This window comes from Arachis stenosperma, chromosome 5 (genome assembly GCF_014773155.1).
Source record: "Arachis stenosperma cultivar V10309 chromosome 5, arast.V10309.gnm1.PFL2, whole genome shotgun sequence".
NCBI lineage: Eukaryota > Viridiplantae > Streptophyta > Magnoliopsida > Fabales > Fabaceae > Arachis > Arachis stenosperma.
Window position 1 is genome coordinate 119,808,142 of NC_080381.1, and position 23,137 is coordinate 119,831,278.

Sequence of the window (23,137 nt, forward strand, 5' to 3'; positions counted from 1 at the left end):
CTGAAAACTGGGTCAAAAACAGCCCAGAAATTGCCCATAGTGTTTTCTGCGTTTTCTACACGTGGCGCATGTCACGCGTACGCGTCGATGGTCTTATTCGCATGTCACGCGTACGCGTCAGGTACGCGCACGCGTCGCCGTGCAAATCTTCAAATCATGCGTACGCATCATCTACGCGCCTGCGTCACCATGGAAAGCTCCAAATCAGGCGCACGCGTCCGATGCACACACACGTCGCTCCTCGTTGATCATCTTCTTTAATTATTGAGATCCTTCTATTTGTGCAAGCTTCTTCTCTATCAAATTCAGTCAAATGCTACCTAAAATACACAAAATTACACGAAACTCAAAGTAGCATCCATAGTGGCTAAAAGATAATTAATTCTTGATTAAACTCAATAATTTAAATGCAAATTCACTAGGAAAAGAAAGGAAAGATGCTCACGCATCACAACACCAAACTTAAATTATTGCTTGTCCTCAAGCAACCAAACTAATATAGGTTAAGGATGTGAATTTGCATGAGAATGAGGGTTTGATTAAGCTCAAGTCTATTCTTAAAATGGGGTTTATTCATTGTAATTTTGAACAGTTTTGGCATCTCACTTTCCTTTGAATCAGAGGAATGTCAGTGTCATTCGGAATTAGAATTCAGATCATATTATGAATTCTCTGATCTTTATACTCCAGTTTAATCCTTGAACACAACATGATTTTCTTTTAATTTATTTTTCTTTGGTACTTTGCACCTTGAGCCTAGCCGTGACTTTAAATATTTTGTCTCAAGGGTTACTTGACACAAAAACACCACAAGCACTTAACTAGGGAACTTCCTTTAAGTTCTGATTTTCCTTTTAGTTACTCCCAAACAGTGGTGCTCAAAGCCTTTGGCATACTCTGTTAAACGCACTTGGTCTCGACTCTAAGTGTTCTGTCTCAAGGATTACTTGACACAATCACACCACAAGCATATGACTAGGGAAACAACTCTTTGAGCTTTTAATCATGTCTGACCTCCTTAGTCATTGATGCTCAGAGCCTTGGACTTTGCTTTTATTATTATATATTTTTTCTTTTGCTGTTTCTTTTACTTCAAGGATTAAACTTTTGGTTATTTCAGAGAATTCATAAAAACTTTCTAGATTCCTGTTCCTTGTACATCAACATCCTTTAATTCAAATTCAACTATGCACTGTTCATATCATGCATTCAAAATCACAAATAATACCACCACATTTAAGTAAATAAGGCTACTCTTAAATATAACTCAATTTCTCATGCAATACATCACTTCTTTTTCTTTTGAATTCAAGATTTAGTGAGCAATACATGAGACAAATTTTTTTTTTACTAAAAGTACTAAAGATCATGCAAGCAATCAAAGCAACAGAAAACAAAAGACAACACAATAAGAATGGAAGAGAAATAGAATGAAAGGAACTCAACCACCTCAGTTATGCTGGTGGTCATCTCATTCCTTCATGAAGCACATTCATCTCTCTTTGGTGCTAGACAGAAAAGCCATAAGTGAAGCGTCAACACTAAACTTAAAGGTTTGCTTGTCCTCAAGAAAAGAAGAACTGAAATTAGAGAGGGAAAGAAAATTAATTAGTATGATACAAGAAGAATAAAAGGATAAAAGAACAAGAGAGAATTAGGATTTGGGAGGTGGATGATTTGAAATCAGGTGCTGAGGTAGTTTAATTAGGCGTCGCATGCGACGCATACGCGTCAGGGACGCGTAAGCGTGGAAGGCCAAGATGGGAAAACGACGCGAACGCGTCAGGGATGCGTCTGTATAGTGGGGCTTGTGCACCCAGCATAGTTCCAGCCCCACACCAGCATAACTTTCTGGCCAAATACCTTTTACGCTGATTTCACTCATCCACGTGTGCGCGTACTTGATGCATACGCATGGAGTACCAAAATCGCAATGGACGCAAACACGTGAGCCAATTTGTGCGCAAAGCACACTTCCTGCTCCAGGCCAGCACAACTCTCTGCCTAAACACTGGTTGACGCCGATTTCCAAGATCACGCGTACACGTTAGGGACGCGCACGCGTGGATGGCTAAAAGCACAAACGACGCTCACGCGTAGTATACGCGTATGCGTGGTCTTGTTTGTGCGCAGAGCATAGTTCCAGCGCCACTCTTGCTCATCTCTCGGGCATGTTTCTTCTTCGTCTCTCTCTTTTTTTTTGAAGTGTTCAGTTCCTGTTCTCAAATAGATAAAAAAAACTACTACTACGAGAATAACTAAGGATACGAAATTATCGGGTTGCCTCCTGACAAGCGCTTCTTTAACGTCACTAGCATGACGATTAGTTCTGCTAATTCAGCAGATGAGCAGACCTCTAGCGATCAATCTCGCCTCCAAGATAGTACTTCAATCTCTGGCCATTCACTGTAAATTTTCTGTCAGAATTCTCTTCCTGTATTTCCACATGACCATATGGTGAAGCTCTGGTAACCACAAACGGACCTGACCACCGGGATTTCAGCTTCTATGGAAAGAATTTGAGCCTTGAATTATACAGAAGCACTCACTGTCCTGGCTCAAAGACTCTGATGGCAATCTTCTTGTCATGTAATAACTTGGTTCTCCCTTTATAGAGCTTGGCATTCTCATAGGCTGAGTATCTGAATTCATCAAGCTCATTTAACTGGAGTATTCGCTTAATTCCTGCAGCTTCTGAATCAAGGTTTAGATACCTGATTGCCCAGTAAGCTTTATGCTCCAGCTCAACTGGCAAGTGATAGGCTTTACTGTAGACCAACTGATAAGGAGACATGCCAATGGGAGTCTTGTACGCTGTCCGGTATGCCCAGAGAGCATCATCAAGCTTCTTAGACCAGTCCTTTCTTGAAACACTGACGGTCTTCTCTAGAATCCTCTTAAGTTCCCTGTTGGAAACTTCAACCTGTCCACTTGTCTGAGGGTGATAGGGAGTTTCCACTTTATGATGGACTCCATATCTCTGCAGAAGAGAGTCCAGCTGTCTGTTGCAGAAATGGCTTCTTCTATCACTAATGAGTGTCCTCGGGACACCAAACCGGCTAAAGATATATCTCTAAAGAAAGCTCATGACCACCTTGGCATCATTGGTGGGTAGAGCCACAGCTTCCACCCACTTGGACACATAATCAACTGCCACTAGAATATAGTTGTTTGAATGTGAGGGTGAAAAGGGTCCCATGAAGTCAATACTCCACACATCAAATAACTCAACCTCAAGAATCCCTTGCTGTGGCATTTCATGGTTGGTAGGAAGATTCGTGGCTTTTTCACATCTGTCACAGTACTTTACAAATGCTCTTGTGTCCCTAAAGAGAGTCAGCCAGTAGAATCTGCTCTGAAGGACCTTTGTAGCTGTCCTTTCACCACCAAAGTGGCCTTCATAATCTGAACCATGACAGTGCCAGAGAATCTGCTGTGTTTCTTCATCTGGGACACATCTCCGGATGATACCATCTGAACACCTCTTAAAAAGATATGGTTCCTCCCAAATGTAGTACTTTGCATCCGTTAATAGCTTCTTTACTTGTTGCCTGTTGTACTCCTTTGGAATGAAATTCATGGCTTTATAATTTGTAATGTCTGCAAACCATGGAGCCTGCTGAATGAGAAACAACTGCTCGTCCGGAACTGTCTCAGTCACATCTGTGGGTGGTTGTACTCCTGCTTCAGGCTCAATTCTGGAGAGATAGTCATCTACTTAATTTTTTGACCATTTCCTGTCTTTTATCTCAGTATCAAACTCCTGAAGGAGCAACACCCATCTGATTAATCTTGGTTTAGAATCCTGTTTGGTTAGAAGGTACTTCAAAGCAGCATGATCAGTATAAATAATAACCTTAGAACCAATTAAATAGGACCTAAACTTATCAACAGCATACACAACAGCTAATAATTCCTTTTTTGTAGTTGTGTAATTTTTTTGTGCATCATTTAACACACGACTAGCATAGTAAATGACATGTACAAGCTTACCATGCCCCTGTCCTAAAACAGCTCCTATAGCAAAATCACTGGCATTACACATCAATTCAAATGGTAAATTCCAGTCAGGGGGAGCTATGATGGGAGCAGAGGTAAGGTTTGCTTTCAGAGTTTCAAAAGCATGCAGACAATCAGAATCAAAGACAAAAGTAACATCAACAACCAACAGGTTGCTCAATGGTTTAGCAATTTTAGAAAAGTCCTTTATAAATCTCCTATAAAATCCTGCATGATCCAAGAAACTCCTGACTGCCTTAACATTTGCTGGTGGTGGTAATTTTTCAATCCCCTTTGCTTGAAATCCGGTGTCCAAGAATAATACCTTCTGTGACCATAAAATGACATTTTTTCCAATTCAAAACAAGGTTTGATTCTTGACACCGTTTCAAAACAAGAGATAAATGCTTAAGGCAGGATTCAAAAGAATTACAAAAAAAAAGTCATCCATAAATACCTCAATGAACTTTTCAACCATGTCAGAAAAAATTGAAAGCACACACCTCTGAAAAGTTGCTGGAGCATTACAAAGTCCAAATGGCATTCTCCTATAGGCAAATACTCCAAAAGGGCATGTGAATGCTGTCTTCTCTTGATCTTGAGGGTCCACTGAAATTTGATTATATTCAGAATATCCATCTAGAAAATAATAAAAAGCATGACCAACTAACCTCTCAAGCATTTGATCATTGAAAGGTAGGGGAAATGATCCTTCCTTGTAGCAGTGTTGAGCCTCCTGTAGTCTATACACATTCTCCATCCTGTGATTGTTCTTGTAGGAATAAGCTCATTCTTTTCATTCTGGATCACTGTCATCCCTCCTTTCTTGGGAACTACATGCACAGAACTTACCCAAGGACTGTAAAAAATAGGGTAAATAATACCTGCTTCCCATAATTTCATTATCTCTTTTTGGACCACCTCTTTCATGGTTGGATTGAGTCTCCTTTGTGGTTGCACAACTGGTTTAGCATCATCTTCAAGAAGGATCTTGTGCATACACTTGGTTGGACTAATCCCCTTCAAGTCACTAATGGTCCACCCAAGAGCTGTTTTATGGCTCTTGAGCACTGAAACAAGCACCTCTTCCTCTTCAGGCTTCAGGGAAGAGCTAATAATTACCGGATATGAATCATTTCACCCAAGACACATATTTCAGAGAAGGAGGTAAAGGTTTGAGCTCAAGCTTGGGGGCCTCCTCCTCTACTTTAGGCGTGTAAACCATAGCCTTCTGGGGTGGTGAATCATCAACTTCAACTAATTCATACTCAGAAACAGGATCCAGAATGTCATCAAGCACTTCAGCTTTCAGTACGTCTTGAATAAGTGGTTCAATAACATATATTTTCATGCACCCTTCAGAATCATTAGGGTGTTTGAGAGCCTAAAAAACATTTAGGACCGCCTGTTCTTTATTGACCCTCAGGGTTAATTCACCCTTTTGCACATCAATCAAAGCTCTACCTGTAGCTAAAAAGGGTCTACCAAGTATAATAGAGGATTTTACCTCCTCTTCCATGTCTAATATAACAAAATCAACATGAAAAATAAATGGTCCTACTTTAACAAGTAAATCCTCAACAACACCCACATGTAATTTAACAGAAAGATCAACAAGTTGAAGAGAAATACGAGTGGATTTTACCTCCTCAATTTGAAGCTTTTTCATCACTGAAAGTGGCATTAGATTGATGCTAGCTCCAAGATCACATAAAGCTCTCTGAATGGTGACATCTCTAATGGTGCAAGGAATAACAAAGCTCCCTGGGTCTGGCATTTTCTTAGGGAGATTGTGTTGAATAATTGCACTACATTCCTTGGTTAACACCACTGTTTCTTGTTCCTTCCAATTCCTCTTATGGGTCAACAACTCTTTCATAAATTTAGCATAAAGAGGCATTTGCTCAAGAGCCTCTGCAAAAGGAATGTTGATCTACAGCTTCTTGAAGACATCTAAAAATTTGGAAAACTGCTTTTCTTCGAAAGCCTTCTGAAGCCTTTGAGGATATGGCATTTTTGGCTTGTATTCAGGAGCCCTTGGCAAGGTAGGATAAGTGTCAAGAGAATCAGGGAATGGGTTATCTGCACGCTTAGGAGGGGCGCGCTCTACTTCTTCCTTCTTCTCTTCTGGAGCTTCTTTTTCAACTAATTCTTCATTGACCTTGGTCTCAGAGCCAGCTACTTTACTATTTCTCAACTGAATAACCTTGCAATCTTCTCTTGGGTTCACCACTGTATCGCTTGGTAATGTACTTGCAGACCTCTCAGGTATTTGCTTGCTCAGCTGACCCATTTGCACTTCCAAGTTTCTAATGGAGGCTCTGGTTTCCTGCATAAAACTCCTCATCATCTCCCAATTAGAATCTTCTTGGGATTTAGAGTTAGCCTGCTGAGGTGGTTGTTACTGCTGAGACTGAAATTGGTGGTTATTATAATTGTTCTGTTGGAAGCCGCCCTGAGAATTATTGTTGAAATTCTAAGGTCTCTGAGGTTGGTCTCTCCACCCAAAATTTGGGTGATTTTTGCATCCTTGATTGTATGTCTGAGAATAGGGGTCATTATTGGAATTTCTAGAACCACTCTCCATGTAATTGACCTGTTCGGAAGAGGATTGAGCATAATCATAATTATCATTTTGCACTAAATTTCCTGCCATGTCATAGGAAACCTCTTGAGGTGGATTTTGGGTGTTGATAGCTGAGACTTGCATGCCACCCATGTGTTGAGTAAGTAGACTTATTTGCTGAGACATAAGCTTGTTCTGAGCAAGAATAGCATTAAGAGCTTCTACTTCTATGACACCTTTCTTCTGAGGAGCCTCAGAGTTCACATGATTCCTGTTAGATGAGTATAAATATTGGTTGCTAGCAACCAATTCAATAAGCTCAATAGTCTTCTTCGGTGTCTTCTTCTTGTACAATGAACCTCCTACAGAATTATCTAAGCACATCTTGGACATTTCACCCAAACCTTCATAAAAGATATCTAGTTGGGTCCATTTGGAAAACATGTCCGGAGGGCATTGCCTAGTCAGTAGCTTGTATCTCTCCCAAACTTCATAAAGAGTTTCACAATCCTTCTGCCTGAAGGTTTGAACTTTCACCTTAGTCAACTTCTTTGGTGGAAAAAATTTAGTAAGAATCTCAATAACAACCTTGTTCCAAGTATCCAGACTCTCCTTGGGTTGGGAATCTAGTCATAACTTTGCTCTATCCCTCAGAGCAAACAGGAAGAGCATGAGTTTGTACACCTCTGGGTTCACTCCATTTGTCTTCACAGTATCACAAATCTACAGAAAACTAGAGATAAATTGATTTGGGTCTTCGTGGGGAAGACCATGATACTGGCAGTTTTGTTGCACCAGGGTGACCAGATGAGGCTTCAACTCAAAGTTGTTCGTATCTATAGGAGGCACCACAATACTTTTTCCATAAAGATCTGCAGTAGGAGCAGAGTAAGAGCCAAGTACTCTCCTTTGTTGCTCATTCCCATTCGGGTTTGCCACATTGGCATTATCAGCATTGTTAGGAACCATAGTGGATTCTGCAGCCTTGTAAAGTCTTGCTTGTTGTAAACGCCGCCTGAAAGTTCTTTCAGGTTCAAGATCAAAGTCTAAGAGATGTTCTTTGTCTCTGTTCCTGCGCATAAATAAACAGAAGACAAGAAAAAAAATGGAACTCTCTACGTCAAAGTGCAGAGAATTCCCAGTGAGGTAACCTGAACTAGAAAACACCAAACTTAATTTCAGAAATTACTAAAAATATTAGTGCTATTAAAATATATTTTTTTCGAAAATTTTAAAGCAAAATTTAAATAAAATTAAAACTAAAATGCCTAATCTAAGTAATCAAATAACTAATAGTTGTTAATCACTATTAATCCCCGGCAACGGCATCAAAAACTTGGTGCAGGATTTATAACCCACAAACTAACCAGCAAGTACACCGGGTTGTACCAAGTAATACCTCAGGTGAGTGAGGGTCGATCCCACGAGGATTGATGGATCAAGCAACAATGGTTGGTTAAACCACTTAGTTAGGCAAACAGAAAAGAGTGTTGGATGTTCAACGAGCATTAATTAGTAAATTAAGAGTTTGAAGACAGCAGGTGAATAAGTTGGGAATAAAATATGGGAGAAAATAGTTAAGGCTTCAGAGTTGTCTATTTTTCGGATTGACTTTTCTTATTAACTATATTTTAATCATGCAAGATTTAATTCATGGCAAACTATATGCGACTAGACCCTAATTCCTGCTTAGACCTTCCTAGTCTCCTCTAAAATTCATTAACTGCCACTTCCTTAGTCAATTAATTCCAATTAGAGGGTGATGATCAAATTCCAGTTTGTATGCCACAAAAATTCTAATTTTCCAAAAATAAGAGGATTATATGTCACGTATCTCGCTAAATCCAAATAATTAAAATTTAGGAGAAATTGTTTTCAAGCTGTTGTTCAAGTAAAGAGCTTTTTCAAGTTATACAAGAACTCAATTAGAACATGGGTCATACTTCCGTTCCACCCAAATTCATAAAATAAAAAACGAAAACAATTCTTGAAATATAAATCAAAACATGAATTAAAATAGAAAATAATAGTATCAATCCATACAATAGACAGAGCTCCTAACCTTAACAATGGAGGTTTAGTTGCTCATGACTCAGAGAAGAAAACTAGGATTCAGGTAAACTCTGAAGTACGGAATGTTAATTGGTATAGAATGGAATTGTCTTTTATATCTAATACTAATTAATTTAAAATCTAATTTCTAACTAAGAATATCTTTTCCTATAATATTTAAATTTAAATCAGAATTAATTATGGCAATCAGCAAGTCTTCAAGTGATGGATGGGGACCACTTGCTTCGTAGGACCCACGCCTGACTTGGGAAGTAACATGAAGTGTTCCCTTGAGTCCTCCATTTTGCATCCTCTAATCTGTGTTTTCTGGGCTGAAAACTGGGTCAAAAACAGCCCAGAAATCGCCCCCAGCATTTTCTGCGTTTTCTGCACGTGGCGCATGTCACGCGTACACGTCAGTCACGCGTACGCGTCGATGGTCTTCTTCTCGTGTCACGCGTATGCGTCAGGTACGCGCACACGTCGCCGTGCAAATATTCAAATCACGCGTACGCGTAATCCACGCGCCCGCGTCACCATGGAAAGCTCCAAATCACGTGCACGCGTTAGGTACGCGCACGCGTCGCTTCTCGCTGATCATCTTCTTTAATTATTGAGCTCCTTCCATTTGTGAAAGCTTCCTCTCCATCAAATCCAGTCAAATACTACCTAAAATATACAAAATTGCACGAAACTCAAAGTAGCATCCATAGTGGCTAAAAGATAATTAATTCTTGATTAAACTCAATAATTTAAATGCAAATTCACTAGGAAAAGACAAGAAAGATGCTCACGCATCAATTGTCTCATAAATTCTCCGCTGTTAAGTTCAAACAGATTCAGACAGCAAGTTTGTTTTAATAGGTTAAGTTTCGTAACTTAAAAGAGAGGCATAGATTCAACCCCCCTTCTCTAAGCCTCTACAACCTTCATAGTTGTACTGGGTCTACTCCTCTTGAGCCAAATGTTCGGTTTACTCTTATGGATGACATTATTTTGCATAATCCTACTCTTTATTGACAGTTGGTTTGAGCTATTATCTATGATCAATATTAGTGACTAAGATAAGGGGGTTGAATCTTGGCCTCCTTTTTACTGACTTTTAACTCAACATTTGAGATATATATATATATATATATATATATATATATATATATATATATATATCTTAAGCTTTACTTTTTATGCATACAAAAACCTTGTGTGTGTGTGGATAGTTAAGATGTGGAAGTTGAAGATAGCAGAAGGAGGAAAGAAGTTGGTTTCAGGGAACAATTTCATAGGAAGACAACATTGGGAGTTTGATCCAAATGCAGGAACACCACAAGAGCGTGCCGAGGTTGAAAGGCTGCGCCAAGAATTCACTAAAAATAGATTTTCCATCAAACAAAGCTCTGACCTCTTAATGAGAATGCAGGTATATAAAAGTTGATGCTCTTATTTCTAATTTTTTTTTGTTTCGTTCTTCGAATCAAATTCATGGCCCAGTTACGTACTTTTAGTTATTTGATATTTGGTCTCACTATTAAATTATTGAAGTATTAAATTAATTAACTGGCAGCTCACAAAGGAGAACCAATGTGGAGCAATACCAGAAGCAGTGAAAGTGGGAGAAGAAGAGAAGATAACAAAAGAAGCATTGATTACAACAATGAGAAGATCTCTCACTTTCTTTTCTTCTATTCAAGCACATGATGGTCACTGGCCTGCGGACTTTTCTGGCCCTTTGTTTTTCATTCAACCTTTGGTTAGCTACGATCAAATTGTCCATTTTTTTTTTTAAATTACTCATAAAGTTACAATTATTTTTAAGAGTAATATCTCAAATGAATCTCTAAGTATAAAGAGTAGTGATAGGACTGAGTCAAAGTCAGTTAACAAGAGTAAAACTAATACATCATAACTGATGCATCACAATTAGATCATTGTTTTCCTTTTGTTCTCTATCGAAATTTCACATTCTTGTCCTTGCACATTACTCCACATCAACTTCTCTTTTATGGTATCAAAGCTTATAAAAAATTGGGCTAAGAAGAATTTTGGAGTTTGCAGAAAAGATAGTAACTAGGACTATAAATTCAGAATCTCAACAAATTTGTAGTTGGACACTTTAATTTTGGAGTTTTTTAAGAAATCTTTAGTCGAATATTTTAGTTTTCATCAAATTTTAATTACTAAATCAATTTTTAAACTTTTATTTTATTAGACAAATAAGTTCGTATATCATATCGTTTATTTTTTTGGAAAGAATAATTTAAAATTTTCACAATTTTTAAAATTTGTTATGTCTTTATTAAATAACAATAGAAAAGTTTTTTGTCTGCTAACTTTTTAACAAAATTTAGTGTAACGACTGATTTATCCGACAAAATACAAGGATAAAAACTGATTTGGTCATTAAAAATTTGTTGAGAATTAAATTGTCTGACTAAAAATTTTTTAGATACCAGTTTATAGGATATTACTCTATTTTGATAAAGGATAAAACCAAAAATATTTGAAACCGAAAGCATGATTTTATAATTATTTTATTAGAGACAATTTAGTCTTAAAATTAAAATTGAAGTAGGAAAAATGATTTAGTCCCAAGGAAAAACAGTTTGAAAATGAAAGGTTGATTTTATAAATAATTTTAAAGTTGAGACAGATTTTAAAAATAAAAATGTTAAAAACAATTAAAATTTTCACCAATAACCTTAAGAATCAAAATAACACTTAACCTTTTTACTATGGAATTGACTTCGTTTTCTACAAGTTGAATATTTTCACTACATTATAATCGAATATGTTTTTAAATATAAAACTGGTTGAATTTAAATATAACTGAGGTCAAAATATTTATTATTTATAATTCATAAAAATTGATATATGTTAACATGCGTAAGAATTAAATTCAAAATCTTTTAGTTAAAATATAATTAGCATATTGAATAATTTTATATTTATATTTATTATTATTATATATTTACTTTATAAAAAGATGTATTAATAATTAAACACATTAGTATAAATAAAATAATTATAATTATAATTTGAAAGTAGTTACAAATTTACAATAACTGACTATATAATAAAATGATAAATACAGAACTTGAAAGATTAATTCTAAAATTAAAAAATAAAAAGTCCAAACAACCTAAATTTAAATAATAACACATTTAATTTATTTATTCATTATCAGTGATAATATAATGTCCTCTAATATGTCTGCACTATTAATTTATTATTCACTACTCGTTATTTGTTATTTAGATTTATTTTTTATTATAACTCCTAATATTATTTAAAATATTAAAATTTACTCTATTATCAATCTTAGTTCTTAATGTTATTATAATTTGCAAATACGGTAAAAAATATATTTATATAATATATTTGCTTAAAAAGTATTTTGAACAAAATATTAACAAATTAAAAAATGTATCATGGTGTACAAGAAAATTGGAAAATTATAAAAAGAATTTATTATATCTATTAAAGAAATTCAAATGTTTAAAGATACCAAACAAAATGACTAATGAAAAGGTAGGCCAAGCGAAAAAATGTAGCAAGCCAGAAATGATAATATGCGTTACAAGATTATTAAGTAATATTGTTTTCATTTCAATTTTCAAAATGTTAACGAGAAATCTATTAAATTTTATATTCATGTTTTTTAAATTATATATTTCAACATAAAAAAGTAGGTGAAGAAAATTTGATTTTCCCCCCAAATATTCTTATTTGTTTTCTTATGCATAAAATCATAAAGTAATATATTTTATAATAAATTATAAAATAAAAAATTTGCATTAACTATAAAATATAATAAATAAGGGATATTTTAGAGAAGTAAATAAAGAGATTCACTGAAAAGGAGTGTGATTAGTCAAATTAAAAGCGTCATTTAATTGTATTGGAATAATGATCTTGTTTTGCAAATCGGATGTTAATAACTGTCTTTTTTTTTAATTTATAATTTTATTTCTCTCAAAAATTTAAATTAATTAAAAAAATACATAAATAATTATATTTTTAATACACTTTTTTACATTTGTTTAAATGAATTTTTTATATAAGTTTTTTTATTAGTTTTATGTTAAATTTCTTTTTTTTGAAATTAATAAAATTTAAATTTTAAATTTTTAAGTTATAAAAATTTTGATACCATATTATGATATTTTTTTTTAAGTATAAAGTAATATATAGGCAAAAAAATTTTGATATGGGAGTAAAATAAGTGATATACTTTAACATGGTAATTTTTGGTGTTTTGGGTCCGATTTGTGTTAAAAAATTGAAAAAATTCAGAGTACACAACTCGGACCATGCGAGTTCTTTGGTCATGAAATTTTGCTTCACAAATCGCATGGTCCCATTTGCAGCTGATAGAATTTGAAATTTGAAACATGGAATTCGGACCCTCCGTTTTGTTTGTTCTGGGTAATTTTTTTTTTACATCCGAAGGGACACAACTCGCATGCACCCCTCTTCCCCATACTCGAGTCTAACACTTCCTTTGGTTCCATATTCAAATTAAAAACTCTAATATATATATATATATATATATATATATATATATATATAGATATAGTTGTAGGAATCAAGTGAGAGAATATAAGATGAGAAGACACCACTTGTTGGGGCTCGACAACCGGGGAGACTTCGGGGACACCACATTCAACTCAAAACCTTAAGGTGTCAAGTTAATGGGTCTCTTGAGAGAACATAAGATGAGAAGACACCACATCCAACTCAAAACCTTAAGATGTCAAGTTAATGGGTCTCTTATCTTATAAACTCCTCACTCTTCCATGCTTTCTTAGATGTGGGACTAACTTCAACATTCTTCCATACTTTCTTAGATGTGGGACTAACTTCAACATTCCTCACACTTGCAACACTAACAATCTCCCCCTCAAGTGTGAGCCTCATATGAGTAGCCGCCGCAAAACACCGCCAAACTTTTGATACTTCACCTTGAATATCTCTTAAAACCACCAGACCGATTAAACCATCGGCTCTGATACCACTTTGTTGGACCGACCGTGGGGAGCTCTCGACAACCGGGAAGATTTCGGAGAGAAATCAAGTGAGAGAACATAAAATGAAAAGACACTACATCCAACTCAAAACCTTAAGGTGTCAAGTTAACGGGTCTCTTATCTTATAAACTCCTCACTCTTCCATGCTTTCTTAGATGTGGGACTAATTTCAACACTCCTCACACTTGCAACACTAACAGTCTCCCCCTTTTTTAAAACACTGTTAAACATTGTTGTTAATTACTGCAGATAATGGCATTATATATTACAGGATCCCTTAAAGAAGTTATAGGAGCAGAACACAAGAAAGAAATAATTCGATATTTGTATAATCACCAGGTAGGTACACTTATTAACTTCACAGAGAATCTATGCATGGGTCAGAGATGATTTTTTTTTCTAATAAATAAATATATCTGTCCACTTAATTTGGTTATAAGTGAAAAGGCCAACCAATATATAATTTGTTGGCTGCCACATTTTCTCACAATCATGAAATAGAATGAAGATGGAGGATGGGGGTTCCATATAGAAGGCCACAGCACAATGTTTGGATCAGGATTGAGTTACATTGCATTGAGAATTCTTGGAGAAGAACTTGAAGATCATGAAGACATGCCAATGGCCAGAGCCAGAAAGTGGATCCTTGATCATGGTGGTTTAGTGACTATTCCATCCTGGGGAAAGTTCTGGGTTTCGGTAAATACATTATACTTGTTATTATTTATTTATTTATTGTTATTTGGATTACACTTGATTGATTTTTAACTTTTGTTGTGGTTCCGAGAGAATAAAATTTTAGAAACATCCTACAAATAATAATTCATGAGTAAATGTTTATACTTTTTTTAGTCTTAACATTTTAAAATTGGCACCATTCTATTCTTGAAAGAAATTATTGATAGCAATTTAACTCAATGGCTTTGTCATAATTTCAAGTTGATGATAGTACAGTGTAAAATTATTTTACTTTAACTAGTTAAGAAGATAACTAAAAAAAGATAAGTATTATTATGACCTTTAAAATTTGGAGTTTTTTATTGGGATACCGTAAGGAGCTTTCCACTTCGAAAAGATTTCGACAAAAAAAAAACATAAGATAAAAATACACCACATTTTACTCAAAATCTTAAGATTTTAAGTTAATAAGTCTTTCATTTTATAAACTTCTTACTCTTTTTTTGTTTTTTTCAATGTAAAATTAATTTATTACACTCTTCACGAGGCTTGTCACTAAACATTTTTTTCTTCTCCCTCCGTCACTTCATCTCTCTTGTCTCTCTCTTTTTGTCCTAATTTTTTTCTTTTTTTAAAAAAAATGTTGTTGTTAAATTTGAAAAAATAAATTGTAATGAACAATGTTGTTGTTCTTTAATTTAAATGTTATATTGTTGTTGTTGAATGTTGTATTCTTGAATTTAAATACTAATATTTGGTGGAAATAAAAAAGTTGCGGTGGATGATGAGATTGGAGTTAGAACAAAAAGCAACATTTTTGTCTAAAAAATTTAAAAAAGATGATTTTAATTTGAAATAAAATGTCGAGAACCGTTTTAAATTAAAAAAAAAAGTTAAAGATGATTTTAATTTTAACTTCAAATTTTAAAAATCAAAACCATACTTATCCCAAAAAAACGATATATAACCAATATGTCAGCTAATCAATAAGATGCGAAATAAAATACAATTAATTTTGACAGAAAATTAAATATAAGTGATGTCAAAATTAGTATTACGATTAAACTGGTGTCAATGATTTTAAGACTCTAGATTATTTCATCCTTAAATGTTAGGGCTAAGAAAGATAAATAGTACATATTTGCTCAAAATAGTTTTGTTATATCTCAGCTATATAGGCAAATGCATATGAAAATCAGTACACATGTATAACATAGTACTTAATTAATCTGTTGAAGGTGCTTGGAGTTTATGAGTGGTCAGGTTGCAATCCATTTCCACCAGAGTTATGGCTTCAACCCAAATTCAGTCCTTTTCATCCAGGTCATTATTTTTTCCCTAATCAACAATTTCTTTGTTCAACCAAATTTTTTCTTTTTTTTTTTTTTGTTATTTTTGCTCTAATTATTGTTTGTCCATTATCCAATTAATTGATTATATGCTAAAACAGGAAAAATCATGTCCTATTGTCGGATGCTTTACATGTCCATATCATACGTATATGGGAAGAGATTTATAGGTTCTATTACTGGCTTAATCAAGTCTCTTAGAAAAGAAATGTACAACCAACCTTATGATCAAATTAACTGGAACAAAGCCAGAAATACTATTGCTAAGGTAAGCACAAATTTGTTGTTATTTTCTTATGGAATTTTCATATCTTTACATAATTAAAGGCGTATTTGATTTGTTTTGTTTTTTTGTTATGCTACCTGATAATATAGTTTTAAGGGAAAATGATACTTTTCTTTTTATAAAACTATTAAAATAGTCTATTTTTTAGTATGTTAGTCTAATTTATGCGCATCATTTAATAATGTTAACTAAAAATGTTATTTAAAATAATCGGATTAGATCTAATATCCGCAGTTTTAAAGTTTGATTGAATCCGATTTGATTCGCACATTTACAGATCGGATCGGATCGGATCTCGGATATCGGATATATCTGTAAAATATAAAAAATTTTAAAAAGTTTATTTTTATTAAAAAATATCAATAAAATCCTTTTTTTACTTTTTTAAACATATTTATTTTTAAAATATTATTAAACATATTTTTTTAAATAATAAAAATAAAATAAAATAATATCATATATATGATAATTATTAGTTGAAATAAAATATAAAAAGAATATTTATTTATTTATTTATTTATTTATTTATTTATTTATTTATTTTTGTAAATCCGCGGATGTGTGGATCGGATATGCGGATACCTACCTAAATTTCGCAATTTGATTCTATTAGTGTGCAGGTAGGATCCGATCCGATCCAATAGCCTTGTAGATTGGATCAATATCCGCAATTTTCGAATTGAATTCGAATAAATACCGCGGATATGCGAATCGAATTTGATTCATGAATACCCCTACTTAAATAAGCCATCATGTATTTATGTACAAAATATATGTGTTGTTTAGCTCATTTTTAAATATATATTTTATATTTTAGTATGTATTTTAAATTAGTATATAATTTTAGGATCCATGTAATATGGTTGAATACTAGTCACCAAAAAAATATGGTTGAATATTAATAGTTATAATTATGTATATAAATCAATAATAATAGTAGTTATAAATTTTATTTATTTTTAATATTTTATCAAGTGATATAAAATATTTTAATTTATTATAAAAATACTTAATTTAATTTTTTATATATTTCATGATTAATATTAAAATATTAAAATAAACAAAATTTATTATATCAATAATAAATATATATTTTATATTATTATTATTATTATTATTATTATTATTATTATTATTATTATTATTATTATTATTTAAATCAATCAAACAATTATTATTCGTGTGTGTATATATATATATATATATATATATGTTGAAGGGTATTTTTTTTAAATAGACTAAAGAGTAAGTTATTTTAATCTTAAAGAAAAAAATATATAATTTAGACATTGTGTAAGAGTGAAAAATGTATTTTATCTAATTTTAAACATATGAGTTACTTCATATATACCTAAACATTCTTTTGGATAAATTTAGTGTGACATGCTGAATTAGATGAAAATCCGTAAATTAAATATTTTGTAAATTTAAATATATATGAGTGTCATTAAATTATTTTTTAAAAAAATTTAAACTAATAAAAAAAGACATATGAATGATTATAAGAATTTTTTTGGGTATGTATGGATTTTGGCATAAAAATTTTTTATTTGTCTTATGTTAAAATTCTTTTTTTTTAGAGTTCAATGAGAATCGAATTTTAAAATATAAAAATTCTGATATATATTGTATTATAAAATTATTTTTAAAAAAATTTAAATTGATTAAAGAGGTCCACAAATAATATATTTATATCTATATCGGTGAGATTCAATGTTATGCATGTAAATAATTTCAGGAAGATCTATATTACCCACATCCTTTAATACAAGATGTGTTATGGGGATTTCTCTATCACATTGGAGAGCCCTTGCTAAATCGGTGGCCCTTTTCAATGCTTAGACAGAAGGCACTTCAAATTACAATGAATCATATACGATATGAGGATGAGATTAGTAACTATCTTTGCATTGGAGTTGTAGAGAAGGTATACATCATCATAATTAAAAGTATATATTATTAGTTATCATTAAATTTCTGTGTTTATATATATTTATAGTTGCAACATCCATAACAAGCACAATTAATCACATACTTAACTGAAATGGAAGGTGTTATCTTTGATCGCATGTTGGATTGAAGATCGCAACTCAGAGGCATACAAACTTCATTTAGCTCGAATTCCTGATTATTTTTGGGTTGCTGAAGATGGTTTAAAAATTGTGGTTAGTATTATCTTTTTTATTATTCTTTGTAACTTCCAAAGTAAATTGAGTTCTATATATATATACACATACACTTTATAAATTTAAATATTTGTTATTAGAACTTAGAAGAGTGAGAAGATCATATATATGTTGTATAAGTACATAAATACTCAATATTAAAAAAGGTCACAACAAAGCAACTCTTCTTTTTAATAAATAATAGTTTGTTTCAAGACATAAGTACAGTTGAACACAGTAAAATAAAAACATAAAAAAATTGAATATTTTCTGCAACTACTAAAACTTTTTATTAAAGCTTTTTTTTGTTTGGAAAATTAAATAATAACTTCTTCTGTCGCAAATTGGCAAAAGGAGTGTTTCGAAACATTTTTAGATGTTAATAATTATGTCAATAATTATTAATTAATCGTCAAAAAGACTAGTAAAAGAATATTATTGATGGATAATTATTAATTAGGGTTTAGGGTATAGAAGTTAAAAGAGTAAAAGAATATTATTGATGGATAATATTAATTAATCATCAAAAACAAATTTTTGGAATATTATGTATTGTCCCTTATTTTTTTTTCCATTAATAACCATCGAGTATCAATAATAAAAAATATATTTCATTTTATCCAAGTATTGACCATCATCAGAACGCTATCGCATACATACACATACAAAATATATATATAATTTAATACACTGTCAGTGCATAGTTTTACATATGTATTTAATGATGTAATGTCATATTAGTAAAAATAGCTATTTTTTATATTGACTGAGTGAATAATTATCTAAAAAAACGAATATCATTGCATGACTTTATAAAATATTTTACGCTGTTAGTGGATCAAAATTATATATATATATATATATATATAATACTTTTTTACAAATAATGACCGTAAAAATTACTCACTTTTCTTATAGTCAATATAGAAAAATGTTTCTTAATGGTATTGATTGTAGCAATTGATTTTAATGTAGGGTATCGGTAGTCAAATGTGGGATGTAGCTTTTGGTATAGAAGCAATACTTGCTTGTGATCTTAATGAAGAATTTGAACCTACACTTAGGAAAGCATATGACTTCTTGAAGGCTTCACAGGTAACAACAAAGTAAATTATTACTTAACACTTAATATATGCCTTACATAGATGCTATAGTTACTAATGAAAGTAAGAGACTTAATTAATTATATGGTGATATCATATTAAAGGTTCTTGAAAATCCATATGGTGACTTCATGGCAATGCATAGACATATTTCAAAAGGGGCGTGGCCATTCTCAATACATGATCAGGCTTTACAAGTTTCTGATAGCACTGGAGAAGGGTTAAAGGTTCAATTCACCCAAATTTTACTAACTGAATATGGTGATACTGTTTAATTTTTTTTTTATCCTTTTTCAAATATCAAAACAATCATCCAATTATAATCATACATATGAATTAAGAATTCATTAATGTTAAAAAATCAATCGTAGTACGTGTATATTAAAAACCATATGTCGATCAACTATTGCATATTAAATTAGGTTTAATTATTCTACCATGATAGATTTGATTATTCTTATAGCCAATTATTTAGTTAGAAAAATATATGAAGTAATATATATAATTATACAAATATATATAGTAGCTAATTTAATAGTATATTTTTTATATGAACATAAAATTATTTAAGTTTGATTACTCCGTTAATTTTTATAATTTTATTAATTTTTTAATTAAGTATTATGCTTTAAAAATTTATAATTAAATCTTTATATTAGATAAAAATTTATAATTAAATCCTTAATAGTTATTACTTTTTATAAAAAAAACACACTAATCCAAAAATATTTTGCTTATAGAATTAATCATAATTCATCATATATCAAATGCCAAAGTAAATATTTTAAAAAATTATATTTTTTAACTAAAATTATGTAAAAAAGATCGAAAATTTTTATCTAATATAAGAACAGTTCAATTACAGACTATTAAAATACAAAAATTTGATTAAAAATTTGATGAAATTATAAGAACTAATAAAGTAATTAAACATATTTTTTATTAAAAGAAGATGATTAAAGATATACATCTTAATTTTGAGAAAGTTAACCGATGGTATATTATTATCTTTGTAATTTAATCTTTAATTTGGTGTAATCTTTTCTTGTACTCTTTATACCTAGCTACTCAATTATTCTCTCTTTTTTCAACACTAACTATATAATGGTTGCTACTAAATTTTTCCATAGCTGTCGATCCTGTTGTCAAGAATGCCAATTGAAATTGTTGGGGACAAAGTTGAAACACAAAGACTATACGATGCTGTGAATGTTATTCTCTCCATACAAGTATAGTATTCTATATATCCTTCATGCCGTTTTTTCATTGTAACTATACCTTGATTAAGACATCCTGTAATATTTTAAGAGTCTTGGTAAAATTTATTTTGATAAGCAAAAATATTTGAAAGACAGTAAAAAATTGATTAAGCAGTTTAAAACTTTTTATTTTATATTTTTTAAACATTATTATATTATTAAATAATATTAGATATAATAAATATGTAATTATAAATGTTATATACATAAAATTATAAATATTAAGTTAAATAAAGTAATTTGTGTTATTGTCTCTCTAAGTTTCTTAAGAGTATTTTTTAGCAAAGCTCTAGTTAAACAATAACAATAACAAAATCTTGTCCCACTAAGTAGGATCGACTACATGAATCAAACGATGTAATTGAACTCTATCATGTATCATGTTTATAAAAACATCGTCTATAGATGAAAAAAAATGTGATTCTCACATGTTCATTGATTTCAACTACAGAGTAGTAATGGCGGTTTCCCTGCTTGGGAGCCTCAAAGAGGCTATCAATGGTTAGAGGTAACAACATTCAATTAGAAGGCATTTTATTTGGAGGCAAGATTAATTATGCACTTTTTTTTAATTTAGTAACACCATTTTAATTAATGCAGAAATTCAATCCAACAGAATTCTTTGAAAGCGTTATCGTTGAGATGGAGTAAGATTTACATTAAAAATTAAATATATTTATGTATAATACACATTGAATTTGTTAGATACCTAATCATTTATATATATCTACTTAAAATTTTAAAATTTTGGTACAAGTAATTTTATAATATGACACAGTATTTCTATTATTAGAAAAAGTCTATAATTAGATTTTTGCTGTCCCAAAAATAAATTTATCTAAAATTCATATTTCAAACATAAAAAAAACTTTTGTACAAGAGAATAGATATATAATTATTTATATATTTTTATTTCACAACTAATTAAACTTTTAGCAGAAATAATTTGATGACATTATATAAGATGTTTTATATATATTATGGAATAGTTCATTAATGCAGCTAATAATTTGAGTTGCATGTTGTGAAATAGTTACGTAGAGTGCACATCATCGGCACTGCAGGGCTTGCTTATATTTAGAGAGCAATACCCAATGCATAGAAGACAAGAAATAGATCACTCTATTTCCAAGGCAATCCATTTCATTGAAAACTCACAAAATTCAGATGGCTCATGGTATTGTATTTTTTTTTTTTTTTCCCTTCCAATAATGACTTGGGATGCATAATTATCATTCTGATCAAAATAAACATGGCACGCTAAGGATCGGATTTAAATTGTTTGCTAGATCCAATATAATACAAAGGTTCATAGCACTTAACTATTATTATTATTATTATTATTATTATTATTATTGATGAGCACATTTACACAGGTATGGTTGTTGGAGTATTTGTTATACCTATGGCACATGGTTTGCTGTGGAAGGACTAAAAGCTTGTGGAAGGAATTACCATAATAGTCCTTCGTTGCGCAAAGCATGTGAATTTTTGTTGTCAAAACAACTTCCTAATGGTGGTTGGGGTGAAAGTTACTTGTCAAGTCAAAACAAGGTCAGCTCTATAATAAATTTCATTTTGCTCTGAATTGTGCACCATGCTAAGAAATTATTTTAGAATAACATGACATACATGCATGTTTAACTTCCTCATTCAGGTATATACAAATCTAGAAGGTAACCGTGCAAACTTAATTCAAACTTCATGGGCTTTATTGTCACTTATTGGAGCAGGACAGGTTAGAATTCTCAAATTTCATAATTTTTTATATAGGGATATATAATTAAAAGAAAGATTACTACTAACATATTAGCCCTTCAAAGATACATACAACTAAAAAGTTAATAAATTCCTACAAATTATTGGGAAATTTATAAAAGACCCTTGTCAAATTAGAAATTACTACTATTACCTAACATCTTACAATTTTCAGATAATTAATTGTTTCTCCAGGAAAAAAAATAATTGAAGAAAACAATATATAATATATGGTATACGGTGACATATATTTATAAATGATAAGTGTGGATGTATGTGATTGTGAGAGAATGAAGATCTTATTTTTTCTGTATTTATTTTTTTTTTTTTCTGAATGAAGTTTTTAGATGCAAAGAATGTAGATTGTGCTAATCATTGGAATTTTGCTGTAAAAACTAAAAAGGCTGAGATAGATGCTACACCCATACACAAAGGAATAAAGTTAATAATCAATTCACAAATGGAAGATGGAGATTTTCCACAGCCGGTAATTCGTCCATATTTAATCATATCTTAGCATTTAGCAAAAGTGGTTCTATAATCAACATATATATAACTTTTAATAATTTCTAATCCAATTTTCCAGGACTCAACAGGAGTGTTTTTCAGAAACTGTGTCATAAACTATGCATCACATCGTAACATATTTCCTATATGGGCTCTTGGAGAGTATCGGCGCAGAGTGTTGCATGCATGATAGTGTAAGCATAATTCATAAGAATATTTTCAACTTTCTATTATTGATTCCATAGTCAATTTACAAATGGTAATGTATCAGTTATAATGTAAACCTTGTATTTGATTATTTCCAATGTCCAATGTAATATTAGTTCTTAGTCATGCTTTACTTATCCTACATTACAGTGATGATAATACATTTATTGCTTTTTTTTTTTAA

At 31.5% G+C, this 23,137-nt stretch overlaps 2 protein-coding genes across 3 annotated transcripts; one reads left to right on the forward strand and one right to left on the reverse strand.

Annotated features, from left to right (window-relative positions):
* Nucleotides 1-2,545: 2,545 nt before the first annotated feature.
* On the reverse strand, nt 2,546-4,759 carry LOC130981245 (uncharacterized). The gene is made up of 3 exons (XM_057904849.1): nt 4,671-4,759; nt 3,233-3,698; nt 2,546-2,980 (listed from the first exon to the last, which is right to left on the reverse strand). Exons 1-3 carry the CDS (start codon nt 4,757-4,759, stop codon nt 2,546-2,548), a joined length of 990 nt encoding a protein of 329 aa, XP_057760832.1.
* Nucleotides 4,760-9,828: 5,069 nt separating this feature from the next.
* LOC130981983 (lupeol synthase-like) lies at nt 9,829-23,053 on the forward strand. 2 transcript variants are annotated; one of them, XM_057905772.1, is made up of 18 exons: nt 9,829-10,034; nt 10,179-10,364; nt 13,891-13,980; nt 14,143-14,340; nt 15,558-15,642; nt 15,770-15,936; nt 17,693-17,881; nt 18,006-18,119; nt 19,095-19,214; nt 19,327-19,449; nt 20,353-20,451; nt 20,933-20,989; nt 21,082-21,128; nt 21,515-21,658; nt 21,858-22,035; nt 22,139-22,219; nt 22,643-22,726; nt 22,826-23,053. In XM_057905772.1, exons 1-18 carry the CDS (start codon nt 9,840-9,842, stop codon nt 22,934-22,936), a joined length of 2,268 nt encoding a protein of 755 aa, XP_057761755.1. In that variant the 5' UTR covers nt 9,829-9,839; the 3' UTR covers nt 22,937-23,053. The 2 variants fall into 2 exon arrangements, with proteins under 2 accessions (XP_057761755.1, XP_057761754.1); XM_057905771.1 differs by lacking the exons at nt 9,829-10,034; nt 10,179-10,364 and having other exon boundaries at nt 13,752-13,980; nt 22,580-22,726.
* The last annotated feature ends 84 nt before the right edge of the window (nt 23,054-23,137 follow it).

What these genes read in the sequence shown, in the direction of transcription:
- LOC130981983 (XM_057905772.1), top strand. Translation starts at nt 9,840, where the DNA reads ATGTGGAAGTTGAAGATAGCAGAAGGAGGAAAGAAGTTGGTTTCAGGG. An exon ending in ACCTCTTAATGAGAATGCAG is followed by an intron (nt 10,035 to 10,178) that starts GTATATAAAAGT and finishes ATTAACTGGCAG; the next exon opens with CTCACAAAGGAGAACCAATG. An exon ending in CCAGAAATACTATTGCTAAG is followed by an intron (nt 15,937 to 17,692) that starts GTAAGCACAAAT and finishes AAATAATTTCAG; the next exon opens with GAAGATCTATATTACCCACA.
- LOC130981245 (XM_057904849.1), bottom strand. Translation starts at nt 4,759, where the DNA reads ATGGAGAATGTGTATAGACTACAGGAGGCTCAACACTGCTACAAGGAA. An exon ending in AATGATCAAATGCTTGAGAG is followed by an intron (nt 3,699 to 4,670) that starts GTTAGTTGGTCA and finishes CTATCTCTCCAG; the next exon opens with AATTGAGCCTGAAGCAGGAG. An exon ending in CACAGCAAGGGATTCTTGAG is followed by an intron (nt 2,981 to 3,232) that starts GTTGAGTTATTT and finishes TCTCTTCTGCAG; the next exon opens with AGATATGGAGTCCATCATAA.